This window comes from Callithrix jacchus, chromosome 14 (assembly GCF_049354715.1).
Source record: "Callithrix jacchus isolate 240 chromosome 14, calJac240_pri, whole genome shotgun sequence".
NCBI lineage: Eukaryota > Metazoa > Chordata > Mammalia > Primates > Cebidae > Callithrix > Callithrix jacchus.
Genome location: NC_133515.1, coordinates 28,450,804 through 28,471,780, shown reverse-complemented (window position 1 = coordinate 28,471,780; position 20,977 = coordinate 28,450,804). Strand labels below are relative to the sequence as shown.

The window sequence follows — 20,977 nt, the reverse complement described above, 5'->3', positions numbered from 1 at the left end:
TCAGCATAACACAGCATACTCATTTAACAAACCTGCACATGTAACCCTGAATCTAAAATATAAGTTGAAATTATTTTTTATACTGTACTGTGGTTCATTAAGTATGCAATGCCATATTGCTAAAAATGCTAATGATTATCTGAGCCTTCGGTGACTCATCATGTTTTGGCTGGTAGAAGACCTTGCCTCAATGTTTATGGGTGCTGCTGAAGGTGGCAGGGAGCTGTTGCAATTTCCTAAAATAAGACAACAATGAAGTTTGCCACATTTATTGACAGTTCCTTTTATTTAAAAAAATTCTTTGTAGCATGCAATATTTTATAGCATTTTACCCATGACAGACTTCTTTCAATATTGGACTCAATGTTCTCAAGCCCTGCTGCTGTTTTACCAACTATGTTTATATAATATCCTAAATCCTTTGTTGCCATTTCAACAATGTTTATAGCATTTTCACCAGAAGTAGATTCCATCTCATAAAACCACTTTCTTTGCTCATCCATAAGAAGCAACTCCTCATCTGTTCAAATTTTGTCATAATATTGCAGCAATTCAGTCACATCTTCAGGTTCCACTTCTAATTCTAGTTCTCCTTCTATTTCCACTATATCTGCTATTTCCTCCACCAATGTCTTGAATCCCTCAAAGTCATCTATACGGTAGAATCAGCTTCTTCCAAACTCCTATTAGTGTTAATATTTTGACCTCCTCCCATGAATGACAAAAACCCTCTGGAAAGGACTAGTCATTCTAGATGCCAAATATTTTCAATGGCATCTAGAATGAATAGTCCTTTCCAGAGGGTTTTTAAATTCACTTTTCCCAGATCCATCAGAGGAATTACTATCTATGGCAGATATAACCTTACAAAATGTATTTCTTAAATAATAAGACTTTAAAGTTGAAAGTACTCCTTAATCCATGGGCTGCAGAATGGATATTGTGACAGCAGTCATGAAAACAACGTTAATCTCCTTGTACATAAGAGCTCTTGGGAAACCAGGTCCATTGTCAATGAACAGTAATATTTTGAAAGAAGTCTTTTCTTCTGAGCAGTAGGTCTAACAGTAGGCTTAAATCTTTGATAAATGATGCTTGAAACAGATGTGCTGTAACATGGGCTTTCTTGTTTCATTTTTAGAGCATAGACAGAGTAGATTTAGCATAATTCTTAAAGGCCTTGAGATTTTTTGAATGGTAAATGAGCATTGGTTTTAACTCAAAGTCATCACCTGCATTTTTCCCTAACATGTGTCAGCCTGTCCTCTGAATTTTTGAAGCCAGGCACTGGCTTATCTTCATTAGCGATGAAAGTCTAGATGGAATCTTCTTCTAATAGAAGGCTATTTTGTCTGCATGGAAAATCTGACATTGAGAGTAGCCACCTTCATCAATGATCTTAGCTAAATCTTCTGGATAACTTGCTGCAGCTTTATCAGCCCTTTCTGCTTCACCTTGCACTTTTATGTCACAGTGAGAGCTTCTTTCCGTTTCACGAATCAACCCCTGCCTCCTTCAAACTTTTCTCCCACAGATTTCTCACCTCTCATTGAAAGAGTTAGGGTCTTGCCTCAGACTAGGCTTTGGCTTAAGGGAATGTTGTGGTTGGTTTTATCTTCTATTCAGACCACTCAAAGTCTCCAAATCAGAAATAGGTTGTTGGCTTTTTATCATTTGTGTGTTCACTGAAGTTGCATTCACAACTGTCTTAACTGTTTGGTCCAAGAGGCTAAGCTTTTGACATATCTTGGATTTTGACATGCCTTCTTAACTAAGTTTAATCATTTCTAACTTTTGATTTAAATTGAGAGACGTCACTCTTCCTTTCACTTGAACACTTAAGGCCTTGCAGTGTTATGAACTGGCATAATTTCAATATTGTTGTGTCTCAGGGAATGTGGGGGAACACTGAAGAAACGAAATGAGATGAGGAAACAGGAAAACAGCCAGTCAGTGGAGCAATCAGAACATATTTAATACTTATCAATTAAGTTTGCCATCTCATATGGGCGTGGTTCATGGCACCCCAAAACAATTATAATCTTAACATCAAAGATGACTGATCACAGATCGCTGTAACAGATGTAAAAATAATAATGCTTAATAATAGTATTTTTAAAGTTCTAAATATTGCAAGAATTACCAAAATGTGACCCAGAGACAAAGTGAGAACATGTTGTTGGAAAAAATGGCATGAATTAACTTTCTTCATGCATGCTTGCCACCAAACTTCAATTTGTAAAAAATGCAATATCTGCAAAGTACAATAAAGTGAAGCACAGTAAAACAAAGCATGCCCATATTCTTATTTTGCTGTGAAGCAAATGCTACAAACTTAAACAATATATATTTATTATCTCACAGTTTCTGTGGCTCAGGAATTCTGGCATGGTTTACCTGAGGCCTCTTCCTCAGGGTCTCACAAGGTTGCAATCATGATGTCAGCCAGACTGGATTCTTATCAGAAGTTTAACTAGGGAATGACCCACTTCCAAGCTCACTCCAGTTGTTGGAAGAAATTATTTTCTTGCAATTCTTGGACTAAGCGCTTCAATTTCTTGCTGGCTCTCAGCTGGAGGCCATCCTCAGCTCCTAGGCATTGCCCACAGGTTTTTGTTTTGTTTTGTTTTGTTTTTTACATATGGGCTTCCCTAACTGACTGTTGGCTACATCAGTCTAGCAAGGAAGAAAAAGGATCCTAGCAAGATGACCAGTACAGCCTTACATAATATGAACATAATTATGTATATTCTGTTACCTTTGCCACATCCCATATGCCTGGGAGCAAGTCACAGATGGCACCCACATTCAAGGGGAGAGGATTCACAGAAATGTAAACACCACATCTTAGGGGCCACCTTATGAGTCTTGCTACAACTTTATATTTACTGGAAGAATGCTCTTTGTTGCTTGAAGTCTCCTTGGAGTCTTTCCTTGTGGTAAACATGTCCTTTTAATTTTATTCCACCTTCAATTGTCCCATAGCAAAGCAAAGAACCCACTTACACCAATCTCACTTTGTTCCTATCCAATCTCTTTCTTAGACTTCAGATACTTAGCTTGACATAATTATGTTTAGGTTTCCAGATTTTCTAATCTGAAAAGTTATCTATGAAATAATAAAGGCAGTAAGAGGAAAAAATAACTTGTGCCAACTTTGTTTCAAAGAGAACTTTCTCAGAAATTCATCTTCTTCAACCAACCACATTGTCTGGGCCCTGTCCAGCCTTCTGGGCTGATGACCGAGCCTTGTGAAGGGAGGGACTACAGATCAAAGTCAAGGGGGACATTTTCAAAGAGGGTCCTTGAAAGAAGCCTGAGCTGAATAATGAGGACCCTCCAGAGAATGAATTGCTTGTAAAGTGTGAGACCTGAGATAAATCAGGAAGTGGTTGTGACATTTGAGCTTACTCCCAAACCTAGATTGAGAAGTAAGGAACTCTTTCATGGATTTTTGGTGCACACGTGCAATAACAGCAGGAGACACAGAAAAAAGGTGAGGTCTCCAGACGTTTAATTTCTGACCCTGTATTTCTGATTTCTTTTATTGACAGTGATTGTCTAAAAGCCAAGGGAATGCATGATTTTCTTCTTCCAGTCTCCACATTTGCTCTCATGAGCAGAGTTTTTTTAATTTTCTTTTTTAAAGAAAGATAAAGGAAGAATATATACACAATAGAGATGAGAGAAAAAAAAACTTTTTCACAGACATCTTCTATATATTTGAAAATGGTCCCTAAACTTTCCTCTTCCCTCTAGATTTCCTTACATAAGCATTGTGCTGCCCCCTGAATCTCTCCTTTGGATATTTTAATCATGTTTCTCTGGATCCATTCTGGTAACTACATGGAAAAACCCGTTAGAATTCTGGTAACTAAGTGGAAAACCTGTAGACAGTGGGATGAAATAAGACTAAGGTGAATCTTGGACCTCGTAAAGAATTTAATTTCAAAGACCTGTGAGGAGTCATAATACCACCCTCAAGGAAAAAGATATAGTGATTCCTTCTGTCATGATTTTTACTATAACCATATGTTTTTAATAGGGGAATTAAAATTTGACAACGTCCATATTTTTCTCCTAGGAAGAGTGGCTGACCTGCCAGAGAAACTGGCTCTACCTAGAAAGTATTTTCAATGCTCCAGATATTCAGAGGCAATTGCCTGCAGAGGCCAAGATGTTCCTTCAGGTGGATAAGTCATGGAAAGAAATCATGAGGAAGGTGAATCGGCTGCCTAATGCTCTTCGAGCTGCTACTCAACCAGGTATAAAACAAAATTCCAAACAAGCAAAAAGACTACAATCCCCTAAAATGTTTCTCTTCTCTGGGAACCTAATAATGTGTGGTACATTCAGCCCTTGATTCTAGTCAGTATGGGTGATGAAGAATACTTGCATTTGACACACTTGCTAAACAATGTCAATGGAACACTAGACTTTTTAAAAATTATTATTATCTCTCAGCTTAGTTTGTAGTTTTGGAAAAGGAGAATCTCCCTATTTTTTCTGTTTTTATGATTTGGAGACATTGCTCTAGGTTATCAGTGATGTTTTCATCTCAGAATTTTGACAAGGAGACAAACATTCGCATTCAGTTGATACTCTGTTAAAGCTCCTCCACAGATTTATAGCCAAAAATTCCCATGCCCTATTTTTGATGAATTCGTTAAAACGAGTTAAAAAATATTACCACTTATTGCATTTCTAGTCTCAAGGTTGAAATGTGTTTTAATAAGTTCTGTTTCTGTGGATGTGGAATCAAAGTCTTTCAGGGCGCATATATGTGGCTCTTGAACTTTATGCTTTAAGTAAAAGCCTTGGAAAGCTTGCCTGTTGTTCAGGAAATAGCAGCACATGGTGCAGCCTGGTAAATATCCTCAGACAGCTTCCCTGCAGCGGTTTCTGGGTTGTACTCTTTGCCCAAAAACTCTGACATAAGACAGAAATGGAAAAGAACACTACATGGAATAACAGAATTGAAAACTCTTTGGGTCTTTTAGAGTCGGCCCACGTTCCTTGGCTCATGGCTCTCTTCCAGCCTGTAATCTCAGCACACTAACCTTTGTTTCTGTCATCACATCTCCTTATCAGCCTCCAACCTTCCTGCCTCCTTCTTATAATGGCCTATTTATGATCAGTCCACCAGACAATCCAGAACAGTCTCTTCATCACATGATCCTGATCTAACTTAATCACATCTGCAAAGTTCTTTTCCACGTATACTAACATATTGACAGGTTTGGGGAGTTAGGACATGAACATCTCTAAAGGGCCATTTTTCTGTCTACTGCAGTCACTTGTCATGTTGAAACATTTTGCTGTGAAAACTGTTTGATTACAGAGTGCTGTCACAGTCCCTACTAGACTTGTTATAAAATATAACTTCTGAAATTTAAAAAAAAATTGATTCAAAAATACATCTGCTTCTAAGGATATAAGATAAGAACAGAGACTTATATGACTTGTATAGATCATTTTAGGTGATGATAAAGCTATGAAAAAAAAAAGTAGAGTAAAGGGGCCGGGGGCAGGAGGGAGGGAGGGAAGGAGGGAGAGAGAGACAGACAGATAGACAGAAGGCTCTTTTTTTATAACGCCTTTGAGCAGAAACAAGGGAGTGAGTCATGTATGTTATCAAAGGAACATTGTTAAAGGAGGAGGGAAAATCAAAGCAAGGCTCTCAAGGCAAGTGCATGCTTCACATGCACAACTGTTTGCAAGAAAGCCAATGTGAGCTGAAGTGGAATGCAGAAGAAGGGCTTAGGTGGTGAAGCAAGAGAGGCAAGAGTACTTAGGTGGGGGCTGGGCATCTGACTGCTCATTGATTATATAGACCCTTGGAAACCATGATAAAGACTGTGGATTTGATTCTTGGGCAGGTGGGGATATTAGCTACTGTGATAGGCACCAAAACTACAAAGATAAACAAGACATGTATCTTGCTCCTTAAGGAGCTGTAGTTTAGTGATAAAGAAATAGTATCCTGTCCCCACAATTTTGGCATTTAAAGACAGCAGAGGATACAGAAAAGGTGCCAGTAAGAAACTTACAGACAATGAGTAGGTAGAGACTCTGGCTTGGTTTGGAGAGTCAAGGAGAAGGCAACTGCTTGGCTTTGGATTTGTACTCCTAGTCCCCCAAAACTGGGATACACCAGCTAAAAATATTTTATATTAAATATACTTGTTCACACTTTGTAAATACTTAAATTATTATTAAAGGTAATAGTTAAAATTCCTAGTCAATGTCCCCCATTTTAATGTATTAGAGCATTCCTTTATCAAATAATACCAAAGCTTTTAAAATATTAACAGTGTACTTTAATTTTACTAAAATTATCTTTCTTAATTTTTTAATTAATACCTTTTATTGAAAAGACCATACCACTGCCATTGCATTTCTTTTATTTATTTATTTGTATTTCAATAGGTTTTGGGGTAACAGGTGATATATGGTTACACGAATAACTTCTTTAGTGGGGATTTCTGAGATTTTGGTGCACCCACCACCCAAGCAGTGTACACTGTACCCAATGTGTAGTCTTTTATCTTGTCATCCCTCACCTCCCTCCCACCCTTACCCCTCATCACCTAAGTCCATTGTATCATTCTTACACCTTTGTGTCCTCATAGCTTAGCTCCCATTTATGATTTAGAACATATAATGCTTGGTTTTCCATTCCTGATTTACTTCCCTTAGAATAATGGTCTCCAAATCCATCCAGGTTGCTGCAAATGCATTATTTCATTACTTTTTGTGGCTGAGTAGTATGCCATGGCATATATACACACATTTTCTTTACCTGTTCATTGATGAATAGACATTGGGGCTGGTTCTGTATTTTTTGCAGTTGCAAATTGTGCTGTTATAAACATGCATGTGCAATAATATTTTTTATATAATGACTTCTTTTCTTCTGGGTAGTTACCCAGTAATGGGATTACTGGATCAAATGGTAGATCTACTTTTTAGTTCTTTAAGGAGTCGCCACACTGTTTTCCATAGTGGTTGTCCTAGTTTACATTCCCACCAGGAGTGTAAAAGTGTTCCCTTTTCACCACCTCCACACAAACATCTATCATTTTTTTCTTTTTTTTATAGCCATTCTTGCAGGAGTAGGGTGGTATCACATTGTGGTTTTGATTTGCATTTCTCTGATAATTAGTGGTGTTGAGTATTTTTTCATATGTTTGTAAGCCATTTGTATATCTTCTTTGAGCATTGTCTATTCATGTCCTTAGCTCACTTTTTGATGGGATTGCTTTTTTCTTGCTGACTTGTTTAGAGTTCCTTGTAGATTCTGGATATTAGTCCATTGCCAGATGTACAGATTGTGAAGATTTTCTCTCACTCTGTGAGTTCTCTGTTTACTCTGCTTATTGTTTCTTTTGCTGTGAAGAAGGTTTTTAGTTTAAGTCTCATCTATTGATCTTTGTTTTTGTTGCATTTGCTTTGGGATTTTGGTCATGAAGTTTTTGCCTAAGTCAGTGTCAAGAAGGGTTTTTTCCAATATTATCTTCCGGAATTGTTATGGTTTCAGGTCTTAGATTTAAGTGTTTGATCCACCTTGATTTGATTTTTGTATAAGGTGAGAACTGAAGATCCAGTTTCATTTTTCTGCGTGTGGCTTGCCAGTTATCCCTGGACCATTTGTTGAACAGAGTGTCCTTTCCTTACTTGATGTTTTTTGCTTGCTTTGTTGAAGATCAGCTGGCTGTAAGTATTTTCCTTTATTTTCAGGTTATCTATTCTGTTCCATTGGTCTATGTGCCAATTTTTATACCAGTACCATGCTGTTTTGGTGACTATGGCCTTGTACTACAGTTTAAAGACAGATAATGTGATGCCTCCAGATTTGTTCTTCTTGCTTAGCCTTGCTTTGGATATGTGGGCTCTTTTTTGGTCCCATATCAATTTTTTCTAACTCTGTGAAGAATGATGGTGGTATATTGATGATAAGTGCATTAAGTTTATAGATTGTTTATGGCAGTATGGTCATTTTCGCAATATTGATTCTACCCATTCATGAGCATAGGACGTGTTTCCATTTATTTGTGTTGTATGATTTCTTTCAGCAGTGTTTTCTAGTTTTCTTTGTAGAGGTCTTTCACCTCCTTGGTTAGGTGTATTTCTAAGTGTTTTATTTATTTATTTATTTATTTATTTATTTATGCAGCTATTATAAAAGGGGTTGAGTTCTTAATTTGATTTTCAGCTTGGTCACTGTTGGTGTATAGCAGAGCTACTGACTTATGTACATTAATTTTGTATCCTGAAACTTTGCTGGATTCATTGATCAGTTCTAGGAGCTATTCGAATGAGTCTTTAGGGTTATTTAATTTTTATGTATTTGTATGGTTTTGAGAATTCCTTTTGGAGTTGATTTTCAGTTCTATGCACCTATGATCTGAGAATGTACCTGATATAATTTTGATTTTCTTAAATTTATTGAGACTCGTTTCGTGGCCTATCATATGGTCTATCTTGGAGAATATTCTATGTGCTGATGAATAGAATGTATATTCTGCATTTGTTGGGTAGAATGTTCTGTAAATATCTGTTTGAGTCCATTTGTTCTAGGGTGTAGTTTAAGTTGTTTCTTTGTTGACTTTCGATCTTGATGACCTGTCTAGTGCTGTCAGTGGAGTATTGAAGCCCCCAACGGTTGTTGTGTTGCTGTTTATCTCATTTCTTAAGTCTAGTAGTAATTGTTTTATAAATTCATAAATTTGAGAGCTCCAGTTTTAGGTGCATATATATTTAGAACCGTGATATTTTCTTGTTGGAAAAGTCCTTTTATCATTATATATCCTTCTTTGTCTTTTTTAAATGGCTTTGCTTTAAAGTTTGTTTTGTCTTTCATAAGAATAACTACTACTGCTTGGAATATCTTTTTCCACTCCTTTATCTTAAGTTTATGTGAGTCCTTATGGGTTGGGTGAGTCTCTTGAAGACAGCAGATACTGTCTGGACATCCAGATTGGTAAAGAGGACGTCAAACTGTCAGCGTTTGCTGATGATGTGATTGTAATTTTTTTACTGTCATTTCAGTTTCATGACTAATTTTAACTTTAGATTTGGACATTTCAAAGCATATTTTTATTAAAGAGTTTTATTAAAGAGTTTTCTAGAAAGAAGATTCATAAATTGATTATATTTTAAAGTGATAATTTTTTCTGAAAAAAAATTTGATTTTAACACAGTTTTACCAATACTGTTTTTTTAAATTAACAGGACTTCTGGAAACTTTTCAAAACAATAATGCATTACTTGACCAAATTCAGAAGTGCCTAGAGGCATACTTAGAATCAAAAAGAGTTATCTTTCCAAGGTAAGTTTATAAAGCAACCTAAGATACTTTCTAGTAGTTATAATTGTTGATCAAGTTGAGGTTATAGTTATAACCTCAAAGCATCAAGGAACTAGAGAGACAAAAAGATCTATGAAAATGAAAATACAACTAGTTATCTTAACTGGGGAGTATAAATCTCAAGGACAAATATACAATATTCAATAAATATTTAAGTGGGTAAGTATCTAAGTTGCCAAAATTATTTTATTTTATTTTAATTTTTATGGGTATATCGGTATGTATATTTAAGGGGTACATAACATGTTTTGACATAGGTATATAATGCATAATAATTACATCATGTAAAATGGGGTATTAATCTCCATAAGCATTTAGTCCTTGTGTTACAAAGAATTCAGTTATGCTCTCTTCGTTATTTTAAATGTACAATTAAATTATTATTGACAATTAAATTATTATTATTGATGACTAAATTATTATTGACTATAGTCATCCTGTTGTACTATCAAATACTAAGTCTTATTTGCTCTTCTTATTTTTTGTACCTATTAAATATCCCCATCTCCCCAACCCCAATCCTTCCACTACCCTTCCCAGCCTGTGGTAACCATCCTTCTACTCTCTATCTCCATGAGTCCAATTGTTTTGATTTTTAGATCTCACAAATTAAAATGATTCTTCATCACCCCATTGTTTTATCATTTTACTGTTGAATGAATATGTGTGCCTGTGCATGTGTGTATGTGTGCACAGATGTGTGCATAAACGGTTAGAGACTGGTGTTGCCTGAGCAATTTTCTTTAGGTTAATTGGTGGAAATCCATGTTAAGCTTTCCAAGATGCCTAGTCTTGAGGAGAGTAAACCCCACCCTTTCTCATGGGCATAGCAAGCACCCTTAGCACATCTCTCTGCCAAAAAAATATTCCTATCTCTAGCTGTCCAGCCTCTTCAGCTTTTACACTTTCATATCCTCAGGCAAGTGAGGATTCCAGAGTCTTTACCCATCTCCTTATGAGTCAGCCCCAGGTGACCTGACATCTCACTTTGAAATGTGACAACTCTAGTCTTAGAACTTCAGCCAAAACTGAAACTTTAACATCTGGTTATATTACTTGGGAAAGGTTTGGTCAAAAACACAGAAGCCCTCTAGGTGTTTAGAGCAAAAGTTTCATTCATGGAATTAGAAGTTTTCGCTGGTGCTAGAGGCAGAGGAAGGGAAGAACTGGGGACCACTTTGAGGAAATCCAGAAATACAGGCAGAGGTCTCAAGGAAGTGCCACCAAAGTCTCGGCTTCCTGCAATAAGAAAGGGAGGAATTGTCAGGAGGACACCTGAAAACCAAAGATAAAATCCCACCCACTTCATTCATCCATGCTCAGGTTGGGGGGTAATGGCTTTGCTTCCTTCCACCTTCTCAGTCACATAGAAGAGCATCTCATAGGCAGCATCTAAATTAAAACTTTACTGGAAAGAGATTCTAGAAATGTCATTCCAGCTTTTCCCTGATGCAGGGATATTGCTAAGTTGACAATCAACAATCTAGAGCATTTACTAAATGCTGGTTTTTACATTTAGTCATCCAAAACATAAGCGAGTTGGAGATAGGAAGAGCAATAAAAAGAATCCTTGATTGAAAAAAAAATTTAGAAATCACTGTCTTAAACATGAATAGTTAATTGCTCTAACCTGTTTTCATATGAACTAGGATAGTCAGTTGGAATAATAAATCAAATTCCTTTTTTGTGATTTGGAGAGATTAAATATAATACAAAAACTATATTACACAAAGACTGCCATTCTGGGTTATCTAGACACAAATAATTTTTCTTTCATAAAAGGTCACATAGTAGATACTCAAGGCTTTGTAGGCTTTACAGTCTCTGTAGCCAGGTCCACTATTGTAGCACAAAAGGAGCCACAGACAGTATGTCTGCATGGCTGTGTGACAATGAAGCTTTATTTACAAAAACTAGTGGTGGGCCAGATTTGTCCTGTGGGCTGTTATTTGCCAACCCCAATCTATGGCAAAATAATCTTCTGTAAGTTTATAATTTCCTTTACCTGTCTTGCTGGTAATAATATTGAAATATACATAAATGTTTTGTTTCTACATAGCTTCACATGGTTGGAAATGGTGTGCTGGCAAAATTATATTATGCCCCTTTTCACAGTAGTATGTGCTGCAGGGAATGGCGAATACCTTTGAGTTAAGAGAATGGCCCAGAACACATTCACAGAACCCAATAAGGTTCTCCTGTAACTACCTATGCATCTATTAACTCTTCAAAGGATCATGTACTGAATACCAGTTATGTGTGACATACTAGGCCAGATTTTAGGGAAAACAAATAATAGGTTTTCACTCTGGAGGCTTAAAGCCAGGTAAAACAGATATGTGAATACAACTGTTTCTAGCTTTTTTACAGTTTTTATGTACGTATCTTTTATGTACTAGGCACTAATTCTAAGTATGCATCATCACACCTAGGAGCATCATCACTAATTTTCACAGAAATCATGTTTAGAGATATGTGGCCTCCCCAGAAACCCATGACCCGAATAATTGGAGGTCCAGGAAATTGGTAGACAGGGAAGAGATGTGGCTAAGGAATTTATCTTTTATGTCTATTTAAGACTTTACTTCAATTTCAACTTACATTTTAAGGATGTTCTTTAATGCAGATTTTACTTCTTGTCAAATGATGAACTTCTGGAGATTTTGGCCCAGACACGAAATCCACAGGCTGTACAGCCACACTTAAGGAAATGCTTCGACTCCATTTCAAAGCTCGAATTTGCTCTCATGCCTCCTGCCGAAGGAAAGATTCCTGGTATTGATGGAGAACCAGAAAAGGTTTATACTAATGATATTTTAGCAATGCTGTCACCAGAGGGAGAAAGGGTGAGGTGCTTTTGTTTATATTTCTTTATGATGAACTTTGTTACTATTCTAGGGTTATTCTGGCTCTAAGCATACAAATACACTGCTGGCTCCGCAGTTTCAAGAATAACCAAGATAAAATTCTTGCCCTCAAAGAGCTCAAAGTCTAGCAAAGAAGTAGTCAAAAAAACAACTGTAAATCACCACAGAAAATACAGTAACAAAGACATGTGTTCTGTTGTTGGAAATAGAGTGGAGAAAACTGAAACAATGTCTTATTCAACTCTCCACAAAAGGCACACCAGTGGACTTAAGAGCACTGGTTCTACTATCAGGCCACTTGGACTAAGTCCTACCCTTTAATCTCATCCAAAAGATGGGGATTAGTAATTGTATCTGATTAATGGAATGATGAGCCTGTTCAGGGGTTAGTATACATAAATTCCTTAAAGCAGTACCCAGTAAGCACTATGGAAATGTTAGTTGCTAGAGGCAGCATCTCCAGGGCATTGCCCAGCTCCCGGTATATCGGGAACACTAAGAGAGTGAATATATTAGCACACTGTGAGGAACCAAGTGACTTCACAGAGGAGAGCCACACATATGTACACATACACAAAGTCAAATAAGATGGAAGTGGGAGTATCTTCTACACGGACATTGGTGACATTTCAGACACAGGAACTGTGCAGAGAAATGCCAAGGAATTGGGTCCAGTAAGAACACAGTGTGTATCTATGGGAACATACAAACATTTTATTTGTTCTGAATTGATCCTCTTGCAAAAGAATTTGCTCATCACTGGTGCAAAAGAGAAAGGAGAAGACCAAAGATAGAATCTAGTAAAACATGAAATTTAAAGACAGGTTAGAAGAAGAGCAGATGAAAGAAACCAAACCAATCATGACAGGCCATTGGAAGTCCAAAAAAATAGATACAAGAACCAGAAAGTGTCATTTGAACTTTCGAGTTGGGAGGACCTGGGTAACCTTAATAAAGACAGGTTTACAGAAGTGATCCGGGACAAAAATCAGATGGCAGCAAGTAGGAAAGTGAAAATAAGTGAAGAAATCCATGCAGTGCATATAGACTCCTCTTTCAGGGAGTTGACTCCAAGTGGAAGCAGTAAAATGAAGCAATAGGTGGGGCGAAAGGAGATAGCTGTCTAGTGGAATATCAATAGAAGTTTCAGTGTTTGCGGTCAGGCTTCAGCGTTTATGTAGCTCAGGATTCTGTCATGGAAATACAGAAGGTATACAGCTTACAAGTCCCACAAAAGCCACTTCATCAGTGCTCTGATTACCTTTTAGGTTAGCTTGGGGAAAGGCCTCAAGGCCCGAGGCAATGTAGAAGAATGGCTTGGTAAAGTGGAAGAAGCCATGTTCACATCTCTGCGGCGTCTGTGCAAAGCTGCCATCGCTGACTATCAGGGGAAGCTGAGGACAGACTGGGTGATTGCTGGCCACCCTTCTCAAGTAACTCACACTCACATTTCATATTTCTGAATTATTTTTTGGTGATATACATCACATATTTAAGAAGGATGTTTTCTCGCAGGTTATCCTGACTGTTTCTCAAATTATGTGGTGCCGTGATTTGACCGAATGCCTGGAAACTGAAGAAAATAATCATATAGCAGCCCTGGAGGATTTTGAAAAAGTAAATTTTGAGGTGAGATCTATGACGCAGTGACATTGTTGACTTGCAAGATGGTCTTAGTGTGGGTTTTTTAAGCATGGTTAATGCAAATTCACTTTATTTCAGAAATTCTCATGTGCTGACATGACTTACAAAGTTTTGGAATTCTCACTAAAATTGTGTTCCACTTTTTTTAGAGATACTACTTCAATGTTTGTGTAGTATTTATATGAACACTTGTGAAAATAGGAGGAAAAACAATTCCAGAGTAAAACATCAGGGTTATAATGGTTTGCAACTTTTAAGGACAAACTGTGTTCACTAGTTCCTGGATACCTCTCAGGGAAGTTTATTTAGTCCAGGAAAACCTCCAGCTTCATGCCATTTCTATTTCTAGGCTTTAATTCTATTTCTGCTATTTTGTAGAACTGTCAGGTGACTAACATATAATAAATGATTCAAAGAATTTAAATACCATCAAGAGCTTTTAGCTATAGCTAGGAAATGCTATTTTACTAAATAGCATTTAAATTGCACTAAAACTTTATACTTGTTGAACAGCAACTCCACATTTCCCCCTCTCTCTAGCTCCCTGTAATCACCATACTACTGTTTTTCTATAAATTTAGCTATTTTAGACCTCATGTAAATAGATCATGCAGGACTTCTCTTTCTATGACTGACTCATTTCATTTAGCTTAATATCCTCCAGGTTCAATCATGGTGTTACAGGTGATGGGATTCCTCCTTTTTTAAGATGGAATAATAAATATTTCATTGTATATGTATACCACATTTTCTTTTCTTTTTTTTTTTTTCTTTTTTAAGAGACAGGGTCTCACTCTGTCTCCCAGGCTGGAGTGCAGGGATAAATTTATAGCACCCGGATAATTATTATTATTATTATTTGTAGAGACAAGGTCTCACTGTATTGCTCAGGCTGGTCTCAAAATCTTGCCTCAAGTGATCTTCCTGCCTTGGCCTCCCAAAGTGCTAGGATTACAAGCATGAGCCACCATGCCCAGCTCACATTCTCTTTATTCATTCATCCATGGATGGACACTTAGGTTTTTCCACATCTTGGCTGTTGTGAATAATGCTGCAATGAATGTAGGAGTGTAGATAATCTCCTCTGGATCCTGACTTTATTTCTTTTGGATATGTACCAGAGTGGGATTACTGGGTCATATGGTAGTTCTATTTTTAACTTTTTGAGGAGCCAGCATATTGTTTTCCGTAATGGCTGCACCATGTTTACATTCCCACTGGCAGCATACCAGGGTTCTCTTTTCTCCACGCCCTTGCCAACATGGGTTATCTTTTGATTTTTTGAATAGTCACCCTACCAGTTGTGAGATGACATCTCATTATGGTTTTTATTTGCATGTCCCTTATGATTAGTGACATTGAGCCCTTTTTCATATACCTAGTTAGCCCTTTGTATGCCTTTTTCTGAGAAATGTCTATGCTAGTCCACTGCTCATTTTTTAATTGGGTTATTTGGTTTTTGCTATTGAGTTGTAGGAGCAATTAGACCCTTAACTTACACCATATGCAAAAATGAACTCAAAATGGATTAAGGATTTAAATGTAAGACCCGAAACTGTAGAACTCCTAGAAGAAGACATAGGTGAAAATCTTTGACATTGGCTTTGGCATTGATTTCTTGGATATGATACCAAAAGCACAAGCAATAAAAGCAAAAAATACATCAATGGGATTATATCAAACTTAAAAGCTTTTGCACAGCAAAGGGAAACAATCAACAGAGTGAAGAGGCAACCTAGAGAATTAAGGAAAACATTTACAAACAGTATGTCTGGTAAGGACCTAGGCCAACTTTAACTCCAAATTCAATTCTACTTCCAAGCAATACTACATTGAAGATTCACTCTTAAAACAGAAAAATGAAACAGCTTTATTGAACAAAATAACTTTATTGAAATAAAACAATTCTCTCTATATATTTATATGTAAACATTCAATAAATATTTATTTACTGAATAAAACAACTTTATTGAAATAAGAGACAACACTCTCATGAAATTCCTCAAATAAATTTCATCTCCAAAGCTTCAGAAAAGAGAAATGACTCCCTAAAGAAAGTTCCATTGCCTCTACGTAGAGGTGGTCCCACATCAGGGTTGGCCTAAGTGACATTTCAGCACAATGGTGCAAGGTCCTCAGAGGCACTGCTTTTCTTTGAAAAAGATTTAATTATTTAGTAAAAATCAAGTAAAAATTTAGCTCACTCTTTCCAAAAATGTTTTCATTTAATCAATTATTGGCTAGGTTAAAATGCTCAGATTTTCTGATTATCAATGGAAAAACCACCCCTAAAATTGAAGAGTATCACCTTTAACTACATTTAATTTTTAGGGAGAACATGCTCCTCTAGAGAATCATCACATAGTGGTTAAGAGCATGGGCTTTCCTCAAGGCAAATGTCTACTCAGGTCTCATTTTTGTTACTTCATAATTGTGTGACTGCCATTAAGTTACTTACGCTCTCTGACCTCCAGTTTCTGCAAATGTACAGTGGGATAAAGATAGTATGTATTTCACATAAGTCTTATGGGAATTAAATAAAAGTATTGTCCTGTTTGGTCACAGAATTACAGATTCTTAAAATTAGATGATTTTTAGCAATGTCTCTCCAAATTAAATGGTGAAAGAGATAATGTATATATGTAAGCTGATATTGGAAAATTCACCATGACAATTTTTTTTTAATTTGTAGAGATTAAATGCCCTGGCTACAATAGTTCGAGGCAGTATTCCAAAATTACACAGAAACATCCTAACTGCATTGATTACTATTGATGTACATGCAAGAGATATAGTCACTGAACTTATACAGTCTAAGGTAACTATTTCATTTAAGTAAAATTATATACTTCTTTCTGAAATGAGCATATCTAATATGTATATCGCATATAGGTGGAGACAGTTGAATCCTTTGACTGGCAGAGACAACTGCGCTATTACTGGGATACAGACGTGGACAATTGTGTGGCCAGAATGGCGCTCTCTCAGTACACTTATGGCTATGAATATTTGGGTGCATGCCCAAGATTGGTTATTACTCCTCTCACAGTAAGTTATTGATCACTTAAGTTAATATTGACACAAGAGTGTTTTTCAGTCAAAAGTCTTAAAAAGTTTTATATGACATTAACTTTTCAAAGGATTTACTATGAATACATGTTTGTAAAGCAAAGATTTGCATTATTTATGTGTGTGGATCTTTTGGTGTATTTAAACTGCTATATTTTTCACAGAAAATAGTAATCCTTCCCCCATAGAAAGGAAATGACTTAATTTGTGACCAGAGTCGGTTCCCTTTGTATTGATAATTCATTGCTTTCTTCAGGATCGCTGCTATCTATGCCTCATGGGAGCTTTGCAACTTGACCTTGGGGGTGCACCAGCTGGTCCTGCTGGCACTGGGAAAACAGAGACTACTAAAGATCTGGCAAAAGCTCTTGCCATCCAGTGTGTGGTCTTTAACTGTTCTGAAGGTTTGGACTACAAGGTATAGTTCTTGCACCTGAATATTAACATTGAGTGTTTTATGTGTTTTTCTCTATTTGCAACATGACATAACAAAATAAGGTGAGGATGGAGTGATCGCAAGCAAGGGAAAAGAAATGAGGCAATGAATGGCTAAAGTGGAATGAATAGAGCAAGGAGAAGAGTCAACACATAGTGGGTAGTCTGGGTAAGAATCAAGGCTAGGAATGATTTGTCAAATGGTGAAAAAATAAAAAATCCATACATGTCAGTAAGAAGAAAGAAATGAATGAGGTATAAGATAGAATAGCAAGGAAACCTAGGAATAAGGACTAAGCTTACGGTAGGAAATTGGCAATTCAGTGAATGGCATATTGAACATGAAATATGTGGGAGGTGGGAATTCAAGGTAAGGTTTTCAATACAGTGGTTCTCTAACTTGTTAGTCATTGGACTCCTTTACACTCTGAAAAACTATTGAGACTTCCAAAGAGCTTTTGCTCATATGGGTTACATCTGTTGATATTTACCATATTAGAAATAAGAAAACAAATAAAATATGTTTTATATATATTTTTATTTGTTTAAAAAGTAACCGTAAACCTATTATATGTTAACATAAATATGTTTTTGTTGAAAACCTTCCAAACAAAAAAAGTGCCACTTTTTTATATTTTTGAAAATCTCTAATATTTTCAAAATATTACAAAAAAAATTCAAAATATGAGAGCTGCCTATGCTCCACATCCTTGCCCATGCTGTCAGGCTCCATAACTGTTGTCAATCTGAGAAGTATGAAATGGTATCCCATTGTATTCCCCTGGTCACTAGGGAGGTAGAATGTCTTTTCAAATGTTTATACTCTAGGATTTCTCATCTATGAAATACCTATTTACATCATTTCCTCGTGTTTTCTTGGCTTGCTTATGCTTTTTAAAACTGAGTAGCAGGTTTTTAATATGTTTGTGATACTGATTTCTTCCTCTGTTAGGTGTTATCTTTTAGTTCTGTCCTCTAAAAAGGGACACTGACAGCTTAAAAACAGTATCACCTCCAGTACCCAGACTGTGGGCCTTAAGTACCCGTTGCTACTAAAAGTAACCAGAGCTGGCTCTAGGATGTTGCATAAAATGAGCCTGCAACATCCTGTCCTATCTGAAACAACAACAGCAAAACATCAAAAATTTATGTGATCATATTATTAATCAGAATGTTACTAAAAGGGGTTCTTCACTGACCAAAGATGGGACAATGTGAGAATGATAATAATAACTGGAGGGGATCAAAACACATAAAACATTTTTAAATTCACTAATATACAATGATTAATGAAAAAGTATAAAACAGAACTCATTGATCACCTTGGAGGTTTCCAGAGCAACAACTTATTTGAAAAATTGATAAAGAAAAAGAATTAAGTATTTATCCTGCCTTTTCTGAGGACTGTTTTGGGGGGTAATAAAAAAGTTGATGAGGAAAATTCCTTGTAGAATAATCACAATTAATACATGCAGAAAGGATAACATTATAAATTGGTATTTTGCAACCTTTAAAAAATAGTGTATCTAGCAATGGCCTTTATTGCTAAAACCACTAAAGACTAATTGGAAAATGTATAATGGACAAGCACAGTAGGTAATCCACTGATCAGTCACAACTTTGACAATTAGGAAATACGTATCTCCTGTTATGATATGTAAGCTATCAATTATTCCTGTTCAAAACAATTAAACTTCAAACTTATAAATCTACTTCAGTCTCTAGTTTTCAAGAAGTACAGGTGTGTGAGATAAAGAAGCATGTTAACACCACAAGAATACAATCAGCTAAATATGGAATTGGGAATTCTATGGGGAAAAATAACTTACAGACCTTCAAAAATGAATTGCATGAAAGAGAGAGGATTCAGGGAACTGCTATAAATTTAAAGAGATTTAAGAGACACAGTAACCAAATGTAATGTTTCTACCTTGCTTGTATCTTTATCGAACAAACCAACTGTAAAAGGATAATATTAGTACCATTGAGGAAAATTGAACATGATATTAAATAATTATTGGATTTTTCTTTGAGTAGGTTAACAGTATTGATTTGGGTAATTTTGGGGTTTTTACATGTTACAGAGTTTATGGTGAAATAATATGATGCCTAGGATTTGCTTTAAAATACTATAACAACAACAAATGTTGGAGAGTATTTTGAAAATAGCAGAATATTGGTAATTGTTATGCTGGATGATATATACATTCTTTCACCCCTTGTCCATGTTTGAAATCTTTCAAAATATAAGGATTTTTTAAAGTAGAAATCATCACAAAATAAAATGAGAGAAATAACACCAAAACTTATTTCTAATGGTCAATTAATTGCTACACAATTCATCTCTGAAAACCAAAACAAAATAGCCCCTGACCGCTGTCAGCTGAGAGCTGACCTGACTCACACTATTTGTTTCTCCAGTTGAACACAAACAATTTCACAGACCACCAACTACAGACCAGGTCACAATACATCCATTATGGAATGAGATGCCATAATCATGTCTGAGAACACAGAAGAACTCTGTCCAAACCACAAAAATAATCTAACATCCCCCTCTCCCGGCTAACCTGTGTAACTGCTTCACCTTTACTAATGACAGCCTCAGCCAGCTATCCATCAGCCTTCTATGTAACATTACTATGATATCCTACCAGCACCTAATCCACAGTGTTGTGGATTGAATTGTGTTCCCTCAAAATATGCTCAAATCCTCATGCCTAGTATCTGTGAATGTTACCTAATTTGAGTCTATATTTGTAAATATTCTGATGTTTAAAATGAGGTCATACTGGAATTGTATGGGCCCTAATCCATTAACTAGTGCCTTTATGAGAAGAGAAAAATGTCCATATAGACACACAGAGAAGATGGCCAAGTGAAGGTACACGGGAGGCAGAAATCAGAGTGATGCAGTACAAGAAGCCAAGGAATCCCAAGGGTCGCCAGCAACCACTAGGAGCTATCAAGAAAGAGACAAGGAAGAATCCTCCCCGAGAGCCTTCAGATCAAGCTTGGCTTTGCTGATACCTTGATTTCAGACTTCTAGCCTCTAGAACTGTTAGATAATAAATTGCTGCTGCTTTTAAGCCATTCAGTTTATGGCAATTTGTTACAGTAGCTCTCAAAAATTAACAAAGCAAAACCTTTCTTCACTGACCCTTCCCCAGAATTTTCTAACACAAGCCCAAATCCTCCTAATGTCCTTTCACTGACAGAATCCTTGGTTCCCCAGTGTGTGTTCTCCCTTACTGGAACAAGTGGTAAACCCAGTTGTGTTTGACTACAGGTGTGTTTCTGGTTATCTTTGACCTGTAGGCATTGACTCTGTCCTTCACTTTTGTTGAAAAAAAAGAATTGGAAATTACCCTACTTGAAAAAGTATTTGTTAGCCAGTCAGTCATTGCAAGCCTTCCTGTGTTCCTGATCAATGTTTGGAACTGCTCCTTTGGCACCCTGGAGGTTTTTGCATCTGGGGCAATGCTCCATAGCAAGATTTGGTTTGGATGAGAGCAAGGCTGCTAGTATCATCTACTCAGCCTTTATGCATGTGGCACGTGTTCACCAAGTCACCAGCCATGTCAGGTCTGGA

At 36.5% G+C, this 20,977-nt stretch overlaps 1 protein-coding gene across 14 annotated transcripts in view; it reads left to right on the top strand.

The window, feature by feature from the left end:
• The window catches only part of DNAH6 (dynein axonemal heavy chain 6), a 411,305-nt gene that overhangs the window by 146,361 nt on the left and 243,967 nt on the right, over positions 1-20,977 (top strand). For all 14 annotated transcript variants that reach the window (XR_013526431.1, XM_002807522.6, XM_035272122.3 and 11 more), the window contains 8 exons: positions 4,085-4,265; positions 9,235-9,331; positions 11,997-12,216; positions 13,506-13,670; positions 13,753-13,866; positions 16,574-16,699; positions 16,774-16,929; positions 17,207-17,368. Coding sequence is in view for 13 of the 14 variants with exons in the window: in XM_002807522.6 (XP_002807568.3) it covers positions 4,085-4,265; positions 9,235-9,331; positions 11,997-12,216; positions 13,506-13,670; positions 13,753-13,866; positions 16,574-16,699; positions 16,774-16,929; positions 17,207-17,368 (1,221 nt within the window). In the remaining variant the exon portion in view is untranslated. The remainder of the gene's footprint in view (positions 1-4,084; positions 4,266-9,234; positions 9,332-11,996; positions 12,217-13,505; positions 13,671-13,752; positions 13,867-16,573; positions 16,700-16,773; positions 16,930-17,206; positions 17,369-20,977) is intronic.